The 16,237-nt window shown below is 44.0% G+C and overlaps 2 protein-coding genes across 3 annotated transcripts; both read right to left on the bottom strand.

The window, feature by feature from the left end:
• Nucleotides 1-9,942: 9,942 nt before the first annotated feature.
• Nucleotides 9,943-12,008, bottom strand: LOC139565028 (DELTA-stichotoxin-Hcr4a-like). The gene is made up of 3 exons (XM_071385034.1): nucleotides 11,886-12,008; nucleotides 10,921-11,057; nucleotides 9,943-10,828 (listed from the first exon to the last, which is right to left on the bottom strand). The coding sequence occupies exons 2-3, from the start codon at nucleotides 11,022-11,024 to the stop codon at nucleotides 10,381-10,383; spliced, it is 552 nt and encodes a 183-aa protein (XP_071241135.1). The 5' UTR covers nucleotides 11,025-11,057; nucleotides 11,886-12,008; the 3' UTR covers nucleotides 9,943-10,380.
• A 701-nt stretch (nucleotides 12,009-12,709) lies between these two features.
• LOC139565064 (uncharacterized) lies at nucleotides 12,710-14,749 on the bottom strand. Of its 2 annotated transcripts, none has more exons than XM_071385091.1 (3): nucleotides 14,347-14,749; nucleotides 13,902-14,015; nucleotides 12,710-13,385 (listed from the first exon to the last, which is right to left on the bottom strand). In XM_071385091.1, the coding sequence occupies exons 2-3, from the start codon at nucleotides 14,003-14,005 to the stop codon at nucleotides 12,953-12,955; spliced, it is 537 nt and encodes a 178-aa protein (XP_071241192.1). In that variant the 5' UTR covers nucleotides 14,006-14,015; nucleotides 14,347-14,749; the 3' UTR covers nucleotides 12,710-12,952. The 2 variants fall into 2 exon arrangements, with proteins under 2 accessions (XP_071241192.1, XP_071241193.1); XM_071385092.1 differs by having other exon boundaries at nucleotides 13,902-14,040; nucleotides 14,347-14,467.
• Between the last annotated feature and the right edge of the window lie 1,488 nt (nucleotides 14,750-16,237).

The raw sequence follows: 16,237 nt of genomic DNA, 5'->3' as shown, positions 1-16,237 counted from the left end.
GTGTGTGTGGGTCATGATCGGGATGGCCTGAGCTCGATAGAATGGGCAAACTGCAGTAACTGCAGTCAAAACACAGTGGAACAAACCCAGAGTGCAGTAACTTGTCTTAGTAACTTAAGTTACTGCTGTTTGCCTTGGGTTTTATAGTTACTGGAAATTTGACACTCTACAGTATTTTCTCTGAAACTGAAGATAATTGAACCAGGGCACAAGATAAAACAGATACTACAAAACCGGATTTCGGTCTTAACTAAATGTTGCCCAAATGTGCAGTTACTGCGGTTTACAGTTGTACAGTAGTGTCGGTGGAGGCTGCTGAGGGGAGGACGGCTCATAATAATGGCTGGAATGGTGCCAATGGAATGGTACCAAACACATCAACAACGTGGTTTCCATGTGGTGGATACCATTCCATTGACTCCATTCCAGCCATTATTATAAGCCATCCTCCCCTAAGCAGCTTCCAGTGTAGACCTATGACCCTATCATTCTTGTTTGCACGTCTGGACATACACGATTTGGAGGAGGGGGTAGGAGGGGAGGAAGTGGCATGTTTGTGAGTGAAAGAGCTAGAGGACATCCTGCAGATGGGCTGACGAGCTGACAGAGAGGACTGAGTGGCAGAGCATGTCCACTGGGCACAGACATCAATTCAACGTCTATTCCATGTTGGTTCAACGTAATTTCATTGAAATGACCTGGAAACAACATTGATTCAACCAGTGTGTGCGCAGTGGGGGGGTTAGGTTGGGGATTAAGAGGAGAAAAAGCCAATGCAGAGAACAGAGATGGGATGGGCAGTGGTTTGTATTGATCTCCTGTCTGTCTTGCTGTTAGAGGATCAGGCCCAGACAGAGAGCTGGCGTTCATCATTTAGATGAGAGAGCTATGGAAATACATAGCGAAATATTGAAACGTGTTCCTCCTCCTCTTCATACGAAGAGGAGGAGTAGTGATTCGACCAAGGCGCAGCGTTGTGATATGACATGATATTTATTTAAACAAGACGAAAACAAACTATACTTGAATAAACTAACAAATAACAAAACGATGTAGACAAACCTGAACGTAAGAACTTACATGTAACTCGAAGAACGCACGAACAGGAAAAATGACTACATAAAACGAAACGAACAAACAAACCGAAAACAGTCCCATATGGTGCACCATAGAAACAGACACAGGAGACAACCACCCACAACAAACAGTGTGAAAACACCTACCTTAATATGACTCTCAATCAGAGGAAATGACAACCACCTGCCTCTAATTGAGAGCCATATCAGGTCACCCTTTAAACCAACATAGAAACAGAAAACATAGACTGCCCACCCAAACTCACGTCCTGACCAACTAACACATACAAAACTAACAGAAAACAGGTCAGGAACGTGACAAATATAACCTTTTTGCTTAGTTACATGCAGATTGTGTGTCTATGTTTAAATGTAATTCAGTAAATGGCCTACACAAGCCACTAATTAGTAATTGTGAAATGTAGTGTATTGGCCTTGCAATAAGGGAGGGCAGAGGAAAGGCAGAGAGAAAGAGAGATGTTACTCATCCCCCAAGTTGGCAGAACACATAGCAACCAAAGGGAAACAGATTTGTTTTATTTCATAGCCCTTTTACATGGACTCTGGAAAACAAAGATACTCCCAGCAGGGTCAGAGTCTATGTCTGATAGAGAAAAAGAGAGAGAGAGAGAGAGACCCTGTGATCGTGAAAATGAAAATACAGAGATCGCTCAAGGCAGACCCAAGTCAGCACATTCCAAATGCCCATTAATAACAGTGTTTTACAGAGAGACCACAACTGCACCCCGCCTGCAGTGCATTTCGCACCAGAGACCATGCTTCTTGCGCTCTTTGAAGTCATCATGGCCACATTCTCCAATCGCGGCAGCAGCTTCTCTAGCATTGGAGTCGGGCTATGCTCAGCAGCCTCCATGGGGAGCTTCAACTCCTCATGCTCTGATACGGGCATGTCCATGATTTCCGGGAGGTCTGGAAGTGTGTACACAGGGACTGGGGGTAAGGGGATTGGCATCTCCTCCACTACAGCCTCCTCCTCTGCTGGTGGGGGCTGCTGGTGGGGGCCGATTCAGCTCCATGGGTGGGGGCTTTGGCTCTTGAGGTGGTGGAGGGATGATCTTCTGTGGCTTCTCCATGGATGGTGGGGCTGGAGGACGCAGAGGAGCGCCTGGGTACGTACCTGGAGAGGGTTGCCACCCTGGACGAGGCCAACACCAAGCCGGAGCTGCAGTTCAGGGAGCGGGGGCTCAGCCACGTCAAGGTCGACACCTGGGACATCAGCACCCATCGACGAGCTCCGCTACAAGGTATGTTCCTTGTAGGTTTACTATCATGGTCAAAACATGCATGAATTAAGATGGAGAAACCTCACAAATACTGATAGATTTTGTTGTGTTACTGTACATACAGTGGGGAGAACAAGTATTTGATACACTGCCGATTTTGCAGGTTTTCCTACTTACAAAGCATGTAGAGGTCTGTAATTTTTATCATAGGTACACTTCAACTGTGAGAGACGGAATCTAAAACAAAAATCCAGAAAATCACATTGTATGATTTTTAAGGAAATTATTTGCATTTTATTGCATGACATAAGTATTTGATCACCTACCAACCAGTAAGAATTCCGGCTCTCACAGACCTGTTAGTTTTTCTTTAAGAAGCCCTCCTGTTCTCCACTCATTACCTGTATTAACTGCACCTGTTTGAACTCGTTACCTGTATAAAAGACACCTGTCCACACACTCAATCAAACAGACTCCAACCTCTCCACAATGGCCAAGACCAGAGAGCTGTGTAAGGACATCAGGGATAAATTGTAGACCTGTACAAGGCTGGGATGGGCTACAGGACAATAGGCAAGCAGCTTGGTGAGAAGGCAACAACTGTTGGCACAATTATTAGAAAATGGAAGAAGTTCAAGATGACGGTCAATCACCCTCGGTCTGGGGCTCCATGCAAGATCTCACCTCGTGGGGCATCAATGATCATGAGGAATGTGAGGGATCAGCCCAGAACTACACGGCAGGACCTGGTCAATGACCTGAAGAGAGCTGGGACCACAGTCTCAAAGAAAACCATTAGTAACACACTACGCCGTCATGGATTAAAATCCTGCAGCGCACGCAAGGTCCCCCTGCTCAAGCCAGCGCATGTCCAGGCCCGTCTGAAGTTTGCCAATGACCATCTGGATGATCCAGAGGAGGAATGGGAGAAGGTCATGTGGTCTGATGAGACAAAAATAGAGCTTTTTGCTCTAAACTCCACTCGCCGTGTTTGGAGAAATAGAAGGATGAGTACAACCCCAAGAACACCATCCCAACCGTGAAGCATGGAGGTGGAAACATCATTCTTTGGGGATGCTTTTCTGCAAAGGGGACAGGACGACTGCACCGTATTGAGGGGAGGATGGATGGGGCCATGTAGCGCGAGATCTTGGCCAACAACCTCCTTCCCTCAGTAAGAGCATTGAAGATGGGTCGTGGCTGGGTCTTCCAGCATGACAACGACACGAAGCACACAGCCATGGCAACTAAGGAGTGGCTCCGTAAGAAGCATCTCAAGGTCCTGGAGTGGCCTAGCCAGTCTCCAGACCTGAACCCAATAGAAAATCTTTGGAGGGAGCTGAAAGTCCGTATTGCCCAGCGACAGCCCCGAAACCTGAAGGATCTGGAGAAGATCTGTAGGGAGGAGTGGGCCAAAATCCCTGCTGCAGTGTGTGCAAACCTAGTCAAGAACTACAGGAAACGTATGATCTCTGTAATTGCAAACAAAGGTTTCTGTACCAAATATTAAGTTCTGCTTTTCTGATGTATCAAATACTTATGTCATGCAATAAAATGCAAATTAATTACTTAAAAATCATACAATGTGATTTTCTGGATTTTTGTTTTAGATTCCGTCTCTCATAGTTGAAGTGTACCTATGATAAAAATTACAGACCTCTACATGCTTTGTAAGTAGGAAAACCTGCAAAATCGGCAGTGTATCAAATACTTGTTCTCCCCACTGTAACATGAATATAATTTGTGAGTGCTGGTTGCCTTTATTCATTAAACTCCCTGTAACCTGGCCGCCAGCCAAGACTTTTACAATGCACAAGATTAACTAGAGTATCTGCAATTCGTTTCTGCATTTACTGAGCGCTGATGCATTCAATCCATATTGTGACACGCAAAATAACATTGGCGTCATGCCAAACTACTTCATGATGAAATTGAAAGGTGTCTCCAGTGGCGGGAGATAATCTAACCTGAAACCTGATACTTTTCTCTGTGTGAAGTTCTTGGCAACCAGCACTGTGGTGGCTGAATTGGCCCTACCGGTGAATAACACCAAACTGGCTTCAGAATCCAGTGAGTCTAACATATAAGCTATTAGCAATTAGTTACCCTTTTTACTCAAGGTTGATATGAATATTTCAGGAATGAATAAAACAACATTATTCCATAGCATTACAATTGCTGAAATGTCAGATATCATAGATATATTTATAGTATAATTTGATCAACTGGAGTCCAAACTAAGTGTCAACCACAAGGTTTGAGAGTGAGTTTGGCCTGCGCCAGTCTGTGGAGGCTGACATCGGGGGCTGAAGAGGATGCTGGGGGAGATGTCCCTGGCCAGGAGCGACCTGGAGATGCAGCTGGAGGACCTGAAGGAGGAGGTGGTTTACCTCAAGAAGAACCATAAGAAGGTAGATCTCTTAGTACTGTAGGGTAGCCTGGTCCCAGATCTGCCTGTGCTGTCTTGCCAATTCCTATGCTGATACTACTGTAATGTTGTTGTTGTTGATGTTGTTGTTGTTTCCTAGAAGACCATGTCGTTCTGTGCCACGATGAGTGGTCAGGTGCAGGTGGAGGTGGACGTGGCCCCGGGCCCAGGGCTTGAACACTGTCATCACTGAGATCAGAGAGCAGTACCAGAGACACCGAGGCCTGGTTCAAGAACAAGGCAAGGGGACAAACACACAGACATATATTACGTCCCAAATTGCACGCTATTCCTGTAGGGTGCACTACTTTTGACCAGGGCCCATAGAGCTCTGGTAAAAAGTAGTGCACTATGTAGGGAATAGTGTGCATTTGGAACGCATACATAGTGTATGACTACAGGGATCTGAATACATAACATTTCAAGATTATTATTTCTATTCAAGAAATAACAGTATGCTTTTTTATTATTATGTTTTCATATCATATATTTTACATATGTCTTATACGTTTATTCATGAGTTAATGATTTTGACCTGTGTGTGTTGGTTCCCTCAGGCTGAAGTGTTGCAGCAGGAGGTGAGCTCCAGTACTGAGGTCCTGCAGACCACCAGTGTAGAGCTGAAGAGCTCCAGTACTGAGGTCCTGCAGACCACCAGTGTAGAGCTGAAGAGCTCCAGTACCGAGGTCCTGCAGACCACCAGTGTAGAGCTGAAGAGCTCCAGTACCGCGGTCCTGCAGACCACCAGTGTAGAGCTGAAGAGCTCCAGTACCGAGGTCCTGCAGACCACCAGTGTAGAGCTGAAGAGCTCCAGTACCGAGGTCCTGCAGACCACCAGTGTAGAGCTGAAGAGCTCCAGTACCGAGGTCCTGCAGACCACTAGTGTAGAGCTGAAGAGCTCCAGTACCGAGGTCCTGCAGACCACCAGTGTAGAGCTGAAGAGCTCCAGTACCGAGGTCCTGCAGACCACCAGTGTAGAGCTGAAGAGCTCCAGTACCGAGGTCCTGCAGACCACCAGTGTAGAGCTGAAGAGCTCCAGTACCGAGGTCCTGCAGACTACCAGTGTAGAGCTGAAGAGCTCCAGTACCGAGGTCCTGCAGACCACCAGTGTAAAGCTGAAGAGCGGCCAGTCCACCGCCAGAGACCTGGAACTGGAGCTGCAGTGTCCACACTCCATGGTAAAGTCACATTCCCAACACAACCGATGTAGAGTTCCATGGTAAGGTGGCACACCCAGCACGGAAGACTTAGAACTTCTTGGATAGAAGCACTTTAGTTTCTCATTTACCTATGACATTATAAGACTCTCAGTTTGGACCGTATGATTTGCTATTACATCATGCATCATGTTACTCATAACAAAGAGGCCTAAAGAGTTTCAAAACAAGCCACAAATGATTTTTACAGTGCCAAGGATCACTTCAGCTAAAGATATCACAACTCTTGCCCCTTACTTGTCTGCTGTAGGGATTGAAAATACATCTATTTGGAAAATAAAATGCAAAATGACCTCCAGAAAAAAAGTGTCCAAGTCAGACCTAACCAAAAAGGAATGAAGAATCAGAGTTCAGCTCAGTTCTCACTGTGTGTCTGTGGCCCTGCCCTTGTATAAGGTTCTATGGAGGGGAACCTTGCGGAGATGGAAGCTTGCTACGGAGCTATGAGGATGAGCCTACAGGCGTCAGTGGACAGGTCTGGAGAAACAGCTGACCCAGATCAGGGCAGACACAGAGCGCAGCTCCCAGGAGTACCAGGCCCGGCTGGACATCAAGGCCGCAGGCTGCTGAAGGGAGGAGACATTGGGTGAGCTGACCTCTCAACTCTAACCCCTTGAATCTCAGTATGACATCAGTTCTCCTCCTCTCTGATGAAGGCTGTCTTGAGGATATTGTGTCCTTTCAAATCTGTTATCATGAGATTTTGGTTCATTGTGCTGACATTTGGGATTTTTCAGAACTTTCTCCTCCTCTTTTCTCCTCGTTTTTGTTCAATGGCAGCTAACCATCAAGTTAGATGTACCTCTATATATTGTGCCCAGTATTAGTTAGATAAATGCTCCCTAATGTTCTGTTGTAATGCAGTGTGAGTCATTACCTGGGACAGCCTCTAGGTGGCAGTCTTTGAAAGCAGATAAAGATGGCTCTCAGCACTTCACAGTAATACAGAGCACTGGGATAACACAATAAATTGGTAACATTAGTTCAGACCATGGAATGTTTTAGCAGGTGAAGGTGCATTATTATCTTGCCAGTAGTGTTATGTGTAACACCAGAGACAGGAGAATGTTCAGCTCTAATCAACTGATTCTCCTCAAATCAAAGAGTAAAAGTACAGGAAATCAGCAGGGACTTAAGCTGACTACCAAACGACTGCTGTGATACTGGCTTATGTGCTTTGGCTGTTTTTAAGGAAATGTACTAAATGCCAAGCATACTATTGTCTGAGTCCATGCACACACACACACACACACACACACACACACACACACACACACACACACACACACACACACACACACACACACACACACACACACACACACACACACACACACACACACACACACACACACACACACACACACGAACAGACTCACGAATGTAGTCACGCACGCACGCCCGCACCCACACAAAACACAATCACATACAACACAATACATGAAAGCATGCTTAAGTATATGCAGGTGTATGAGTGAATACATGTGGGAGATTGAAAGAGGGAGAATGTGAAAGGAGTGAGGGAGTTTATCCTCTTTCAAAGATGTAACAGACAAAAAGCCCTGCTTAGCGCTGCCGAGTGGCCCCATCTGTTATAGGCGGCAGTGCCTGTCGCTGTTTCAATGCACCACTCCACAACGCTTCTGAGATTGAGCCTAAATAGAGCTAGTTTATGCTTCTATCTTATGTAAATGCTACAGCGGGAAGAGGAACCTTTGATCAGGGCCTCTTTGTGGCGGTAACCAGTTAACGCAGCTAAAGCAGAATGAATCTACCGCGCGGGGGGAAACAGAGTTAGAAATGCAGAGTTGGAATTGTAAGTGGATTTGCTGTTAGAAACACAATAACATCTGGCTGGGATGTGATTGAAGAGCTTCTGCAGCGTTCTCTCCTAGCAGTACCCTCATTTTCACAAGGTTAATGATTGCATCCCTCCAATCGTAGCAGTACTATTAGCATAATAAGTGTGTACTCTATGTGTGTAAGTCACTCCCATTGTGGGGCTGGTGCAGTATTGTTGATGGTCTGATAGCTTTTCAATAAATACCCATGCCTCTGCCTATAGGGCTAGGGAATTAGAATTAGACTGTAAGTAGAAGTGATAATGGTTTCTTCTCTGTGTTGGTATTTAGTGAATGATAGCTGTTAGGTTGAAGAGACTTCCTATTCACTGGCTGTCATCTCCTCCGTCAGGCCCTCGAAGCAGTCGGCAGGCCTACTGTTCCTCTGAAGAGCCTTTCAAATGCTACATTTGTTTTCAATAGAGGTTTAATATTGACATGGTTGTGCTTCTCAAGGGTTACTATATTGCAAACTGTGCATTACGCCTTGAAACATTTTAGGAAAAGATATTGTGGTGGAATTCGGGTGTGCCAGGCATGGCCATTCACTACAACTCTGTGAGTCACTCATCTTGCTACAGATACACTATAATTTAGCTGATTACAGGTACACTCTACAGACTAAGCCCTGTCTAAGCCGGGGGGTGTTCTACTAAGCTACAGCATATGGAATTGTTATAAGAAGGTCACACCAAGGATAATTTCCTATTTGATACCATTTTTTTTAAAGACATGAAATTACATGTCTTACATACTGCACATAACCAGTGGCGTGAAGTAAAAAATGCTTAAAAGCACTACTTAAGTCGTTTTTTGGGGTATCTGTACTTTACTTTACTATTTATATTTTTTGGCAACTTTTACTTTTACTTCACTACATTCCTAAAGAAAATAATGTACTTTTTACTCCATACATTTTACCTGACACCAAAAAGTACTCGTTACATTTAGACAGGGAAACATTTCTGTGGCTTAACCAACAAGGTTCCTAACTCTTTTATTCGTATTTACAGATGGCATACAAGTTTGTTATTAAGGCACATAAAAGTTCACATGTTCGAGAAGGCATTTCTGCCAAAAAACGCATTTTGGTAAAACATTTTTTTAAAGTTCAAACGGCTCTCCTGTGAAGTCGTGACTTGTGACTCGCCTAGTTTCCTGAATCTCATGAATCGGGTCACAAATGGTACAATTCACACACTTATCAAGAGAACATCCCAGGTCATCTCTACTGCCTCTGATCTGGCGGACTCACTAACCACAAATGCTTTGTTTGTAAATTATGTCTGAGTGTTGGAGTGTGTCCCTGGCTGTCCGTCAATAAATAAACAAGAAAATTGCCCCATCTGGTTTGCTTAAAATAAGGAATTTGAAATGATTTATACTTTTACTTTCGATACTTAAGTACATTTTAGCAATTCCATTTACTTTTGATACTTAAGTATATTTAAAACCAATTACTTTTAGATTTTTACTCAAGTAGTATTTTACTGGTTGACTCACTTTTACTTGAGTCATTTTCTATTAAGGTATCTTTACTTTTACTCAAGTATGACAATTGAGTACTTTTTCCACCACTGCACATAACCTGCATGGTATGCCACCCGGGTTGGTCTCCCGGGTGGCGCAGTGGTCTAGGGCACTGCATCGCAGTGCTAGCTGCGCCACCAGAGTCTCTGGGTTCGCGCCCAGGCTGGGCTGGGTTCGCGCCCAGGCTCTGTCGCAGCCGGCCGCAACCGGGAGATCCGTGGGGCGATGCACAATTGGCATAGCGTCGTCCGGGTTAGGGAGGGTTTGGCCGGTAGGGATATCCTTGTCTCAGTATGTAAAAATGTAATAAAATGTATGCACTCTACTGTAAGTCGCTCTGGATAAGAGCGTCTGCTCTTGGCCGGTAGGGATATCCTTGTCTCAGTATGTAAAAATGTAATAAAATGTATGCACTCTACTGTAAGTCGCTCTGGATAAGAGCGTCTGCTAAATGACGTAAATGTAAATGTAATAATGTTATTCAGAGGTTGAAGACTTCATATCAGTATTAACTATCCATTAAAGGCCAGTATAATTTTCCTTCAGGGGCACTGTTGCATAATATTTCCAGGCTCAATCAATAGAGAGAAACTCATCATACACAAATAGCTTTAGCAAAACAACAACATTTATTTCATAGACTAGTAATGCCATAAGAAGATACAGACAGAGACAGCTCCTGGCCATGTGTTGTTAAGTAAGCTATGCACCCTCGTCCTCTGGTGAGTCATTGTTTGATTTACATTTCTAGAGAAGATGCCAGTTGAAAGAGGATGCTACCGAGAGATGAACAGAACAGTGACTTCTACAGAAAAGAGCAGATATCGCTTCTGCCTGGATTCATAAGCAAACTAAACTGTGATCTTAAGCAGATTTACTGAAAGGTGTTGTCTTGAAATTCAGACATGTCAGCAACAAAACATACAAACAGTAGCCGTACGGCAGAATAGTAATATCTATTGGTGGATGGATTGGTTACAGAGGTACAACACAGCAGAGGTATACTGTAGTGCTGATGGAGAGGGTGGAGGCTGGAGGTTCCCCTTAGTGGGTCTGCTGGCTGGGAGTGAACAGCTTGTCCCATACCTCCACCTTCATGATGGCCCTGCCCATGGGGGACATGGTGGCCTTGATGTCCAGGTAGTTCCCTTCATAGGTGATCCCTGAGCCATTGGCTTCTTCTCTTATGAAACCTTTCTGGGTCTTTTCGTTGTACATCTCTTTATACAGTGACGCATCACAGGCTCGGCCCTTGTTGGAGATGCCCACGGCGAACCAGTTCTTGTAGATGTTGTAGTCCCAGGGCACACCGAACATGAGGGCCACCGTCTCGATGTAGTCGTTCCGGGACTTCTCAAAGAGGTCATAGGTCAGAACGCCATAGCTGCCCGTTGCCTTGGCGCTTGATTTGCTGAACGTGCAGACTTCGGTCTTTAGGGGGCGCACTGTGGGCTGGGGAGGGTGGTAGGTATCCCCACTCTCCAGGAATACCCTAGTGAGGACACACGCACAACGTTACGCTTTCAACATTTCCTTGAATGTACAGTGTGACAATAACAGTAGCTTGGTGAGGTGTGTACTCACTTTGGGTTGATGAGACAGTAGTTGTTTGTGAGATTGGTGATCTCAATGGTGACATTCCTCCTGCTGCTCAGGTTAGCTACCACGGCCTCGGCTGACTCTGCCATTTTGGAGTGGTTCTGATATGTACCTCTTTAGTTCTATAATACAGAGACTAGCAGGGTTAAGCCTTTCAGTTAGACTGCTGTGCAGAAATACATGTGTGGTTGACCCCCTGGAATGCCAAGAGGATCTGTATTCGTATCTGATCCAATTCCGTCCAAAAATGTACTCTAGAATACAGTTACTGTAAGTGTCCCTCTGAAAAGCTTCACTCTTATTACGACATGCCCTGCTCAGTGTCAAGAGGTTTTTCTCCGAATCAAATACAGTAGAGAACAGTTTTTTTCAAATTTCAACAGCAATTTCTTCTCCTCTGTTGGCCGTTTGCCTGATGACACACGACACGCACAGGTATTAAATAGCCAGTTTAGAATGGGAGATGTAAGAAAAGCCTGAGAGCCTGTGTGTAATAAGGAAGATTTCAAGGCAGTTCTCAACAATAACAGAACGGCTGCTCACTCTGCTCGGCTCATTAGGAAGCCTGGCTCTTTAATTACACTCCTAAGTAACCGTGCAATAACCAGTTTAGAGAGGGGAAACCTGGAGAAAATCATCTCCACTTTCATTTGCAGGGGAACGGTTACAAATCAAACGGATGTCCCACATGTAAACTGCACTAATAGATTCACATATGCCCAGTAATGAATCTCTAAATTGTCATCATACCAATGGTTACCGGGGGAGAACCAAATGGAAATAAGATTTGTGTTAAAAATAGATCATGTAAAGTGATCAAATGTAGGTGGAATACTGTCACCCTTACAATTTCTATACAACCTCTAGTTCTACTCATTCCAGTAATACTCATAGGGGTCATGAAAATGAGTAATATCTTACCTGTAAAAGTAATAGGAGTAATATCTTACCTGTAAAAGACTTCTCTCAGCGTGTTCTCTCAGCTCTAGAGTTTAGTTTAGTAAAAATGCACCTGAAAGGAGGGACCTTTTTTTTCAAACCAGGAAACAGTTTCACTACGCTGTCAAACACCCTCAGAACCAGCCCCCCCCCCCCCCCCCAACAAAAAAACACCCTCCTCCCACACACACTGCCACCATTACATCTTGGGGCTCATACTAAAGTACAGTATAATGTCTATAGCCAACATTATGTTGTCTAGCTCTGTGGGAGCGAGTCAGTACCACACCCTAATCTGGGTCGGAGCTGGCAGACCAGAACAATAGACGGTTCCTGGTGGATAAAGGCCCATTATGTAAGCAGGGAGCAGTCACTCAGCAGTATACTCCATTTCTCATGATGTACAAACATGTACAAACATGTGTGACTGGATGCTTGACTGACTTGGAGGAATTGGGTAATTTGTTGCAATGGAATTGTACAAAAGAGGCACTGAATAAGATGAACAAGTAAATACATGCACCCCTGAAGCTATGGTCATCTCTTATATGGTGCAGTTCTACAGGACGATGGACAAGGCAAGAGACCAATAACCATATAAATCCTGACAGGATAATGATAATTTCTGAGCCAATAGTCACTGAATCACATGGGATTATTGTATTATGGCTAGTATAAAGTCCTTTTATGATTCATTAAACACTGACAGTTCTAGGAAACTGAATTCAATGTACAATCATTTATTCTTAATGGCAAATATTAATGATACATGAAACCGTTCAGTAGATCAGGTGTGTAAGTACATGTTAAAGGTTATCACTAAAACATACACCAATTCATTGTTGAATGTTTTATTGAAACAAACATGTACAGGTGCAGAAAAAGACACAGAATCAAGTATTGTGAACAATTAGACAGTAATATCTTCCAGTTGATAAAGATTTATTAATTGGATAACATTAACCAGCTAAGTTGGTTGATTCGTTCATTATTATATTTAGTACATGATTATGTGTAAATATAAACTCTTTCCCTGCTGTGAGTTGGTAAAAGGGCTCAGCTACCAGTTTGTCTACCCTTATTTGTGCCCCATTTGATCATAGAGCTCCACCTTAATACATGACTTCCCAACATTGGACATGGTGGCCCTCAGGTCTACGTGTTGGGCCTTGTACACCACCCCTGACCCATTGGCCTCTGATCGGACAAACTTGCTGAAGTCCTTCTCATTGTACATGTGGTTGTACAGTTGCTTGTCGCAGGCGCGTGCCACGTCGAAGACGCCCACCCCCAGCCAGTTCTTGTAGAAGTTGTAGTCGTAGGGCACGGAGAACATGATGGCCATGCGTTCTGAGCACACGCGGCTCTGCATGTGGAAAAGGTCGTAGGTCAGGACCCCCACGGCGCCCGTGGCTGTGTCGTCATCCTTGGTGAAGGAGCACACCTCTGTCTTGGCGGTGCGGACGGTGGGCTGGGGTGGGTGGTAGCAGTAACCACTGGACATATACACCCTGGGGGGGTTAGTAACGGGAATGAGGTGTCATTAAAGTTCAAATGAATTAGCTGAACATTCATGTTGCTGATAAAATGCTAAACCTTACTACTGGACTTAAAGTTGTGTGAAAATACACTTTTTTACTTCTACGATCACTGTCCCTCTACTTTTAGTCGTTTCACTGTTCCTTTCTTTCTGTCCAGCCACTCTGTGCTGATGGATGGAGTGTGAGAGCTGCTATGGATTCGTAAGCAACACAGAGTGAGCCAGCGTGCAGTGTGCAATGAGCCACATTGTGTCACTTCATGATGGATAGGTGGATGTACTCAAAGCCACGTTACACATGAAAACCACCCATCCAAGAGAAGCCTGTCATAAAATATATTTACTCTGAGAAATTCCACCGAAAAGTAACAGACAAATAACAATCTGGGGATGGACAGCTGGTTTGTTATTTGGCTAATTCATTTCATTTCCATAGTGGTATACTGTATGTAATGTAAGGAGATTAGAGTATTGAATGCCAACATACTTGGGGTTGATGAGACAGTAACCGGTGGTGACATTGGTGAGCTCTATAGTACAGTTCCTGTTGGTGGTTAGAGTGGCTGAAACGGCCTCTGCGTTCTCTGGCATCTTGGCTGGTCTGAGTGAGTTAGAGAGGAAAAAAGCTGTATAGTGATATTTAGATGTGTGGAAACAGAGTACGTCTGGAGTGTAAAGATAATGACAGCTGAATACATAATATTTCTCTCACGAGAGTAGCTTTGCCAACACAATCAAAATAACATTCATTAAAAATCTCTTTAATCTTCCCTTTCAAACTCGAACATCAGAACGGTTTGCAGACAGATGCATGTTTCTAAAAGTCTAGGCAAGGTAGCAAACAAACCGTTCTGATCCCAATGCATCGCTTGCTAAATATTGTAGCAGGCAGAAGATGTGAATTATGATGAAGACAATGTAAAGATATTCACCTTCTAAGTTCAGAAAACTCCAGTTGTGTCAGGCAGAGTAGAGTAGATTCGTGTTTCCCCAGACTGGTGGAGGAGAGGAGGAATTGGCTGAAGTCACACCTACTCTAATTACACTTTTGCGTGTTCGTGCACAAACACAGGTGTGGCACGGAACACAGAAAATGAGGCATTCTTTTGAACGCAGAACAGGGAATACTGCATACCAATGTAATAGTTCACTTTTCCTGTATTTGCTGGTGTTCTACTGGCTACTGCTGGTTCTATTACATCAAATACTATGGGAGATATTTTAGATGCAAAATAAAGTGTAAGGGATTTGTCCCAATGAGACTGTTGTAACAAATGCTATCCATACAGCCAGCGCTACAATACTCATAGCACATTCCGGAGTAATGTGTTTTGTGCTCTGACATGATGAGGGAGAACAAATTGAAAACATTGTTGCTGGTATCACTGCAGGTCTGGGAAAGATGTGGGTTCTGCATCTGTACATGTGCATGTACTGACCCGTAACAAATTCCTCACAGCCAGGTACCACCCTATCACAACAATACATCGTGACACATCCTTTGACACACCCCGGCTTCACAAACCTCTCCCTCACTCACATTTGTCAATGGAAAAAGAAACACACCCTTCTTTTAATGTAAAAACTGAGCGGGGCAATAATTACTCAGACTCAATTGAGAAACTCAGTGGATACTGGACGTCCAAAACGTCTGCTGGTTATTGGTGGCTGGGAATGACAACTGAATGAACAAGAGCTACAAATGTGTGCTTTGGAAACCCATGTAATTATCTAAGGGTGCATCCCAATTGGCAGCCTATTCCCTATATAGTGAACTACTTTTGAACAGATCCCTATGGGCCCTGGTCAAAAGTAGGGCACTATAAATGGAATAAGGTGCCGTTTGGGACACACTAAATGCTGTGAGATGTGCTGGTGTAATTGGACCGCTGCTGACTGCTGTAATAGTGCTGCCAGATTTCAGACTTCACCAGATGGCGCCAAACATGCACTTACAGTTTGAATGGTCAGCCTTATGGACAAACAGAACTTGCTTTACCAAGGTCGCAATGCTTTCAGAAATGCACCGCTGCTTCTGTGTTGTAATTTGACAATAAACCACACCTACCCCTTTGACCTTTCAATATCAGAAATGAACATTTATTCTTGCACAGATTTTATACAGTACTGTGAATTTCCTCTGAATTTCATGTTATGGTCAATAACAATAACTGTGAATGACAGGAGGTTGGTGGCACCTTAATTGGGTAGAACGGGCTTGTGGTAAAGGCTGAAGCGGAATTGGTGGAATGGTATCAAATACATCAAACACATGGTTTCCATGTGTTTAATGCCATTCCATCTGCTCCATTCCAGCCATTATTACTATCCATCCTCCCCTCAGCAGCCTCCACTGCTGTGAACATAGGACACACAGCAACCTTCGGCCATAAGGACTAGAGTCACAATGTTAAATGCATCTTGGTAATTGTGTTTGTGTAAGTGGGATATGTTAATCAAAAATCTCAACCTAATCATATTAGTCATACTATTTACATTCAAAGTCCTCTTTAAACTTACACACCCAAAACTAAAAACCACAACCGGATAAGAGCTGAACACACAATAAACATTCGACAAGATGCAGTGAAAATCCAATAGTCGGTCACAGTAACTGTTATAGTTTATGCCTAGATTGTCTTTTATCTTTGTCGCTGGAGTTCATCCGTGACTGAAGAACTGCATATTGCACTATTATTACTCACGCATAGAAGCTAAAAGTTTCTGAAATATCATTGTTCTGTATACGGAACCATTTCTTATTGACCTAACACACATACTGTATATCAATCTTTGATGAAAGACAATCACGTGCTCTGCTTG

The sequence above is a fragment of the Salvelinus alpinus genome, chromosome 36 (genome assembly GCF_045679555.1).
Source record: "Salvelinus alpinus chromosome 36, SLU_Salpinus.1, whole genome shotgun sequence".
Lineage (NCBI taxonomy): Eukaryota > Metazoa > Chordata > Actinopteri > Salmoniformes > Salmonidae > Salvelinus > Salvelinus alpinus.
The sequence above is the reverse complement of the archived record's forward strand: the minus strand, read 5'-3'. Positions and strand labels throughout refer to the sequence as shown.

What these genes read in the sequence shown, in the direction of transcription:
- LOC139565028 (XM_071385034.1), bottom strand. Translation starts at nt 11,024, where the DNA reads ATGGCAGAGTCAGCCGAGGCCGTGGTAGCTAACCTGAGCAGCAGGAGG. An exon ending in TACTGTCTCATCAACCCAAA is followed by an intron (nt 10,829 to 10,920) that starts GTGAGTACACAC and finishes TGTCCTCACTAG; the next exon opens with GGTATTCCTGGAGAGTGGGG.
- LOC139565064 (XM_071385091.1), bottom strand. Translation starts at nt 14,005, where the DNA reads ATGCCAGAGAACGCAGAGGCCGTTTCAGCCACTCTAACCACCAACAGG. An exon ending in TACTGTCTCATCAACCCCAA is followed by an intron (nt 13,386 to 13,901) that starts GTATGTTGGCAT and finishes TAACCCCCCCAG; the next exon opens with GGTGTATATGTCCAGTGGTT.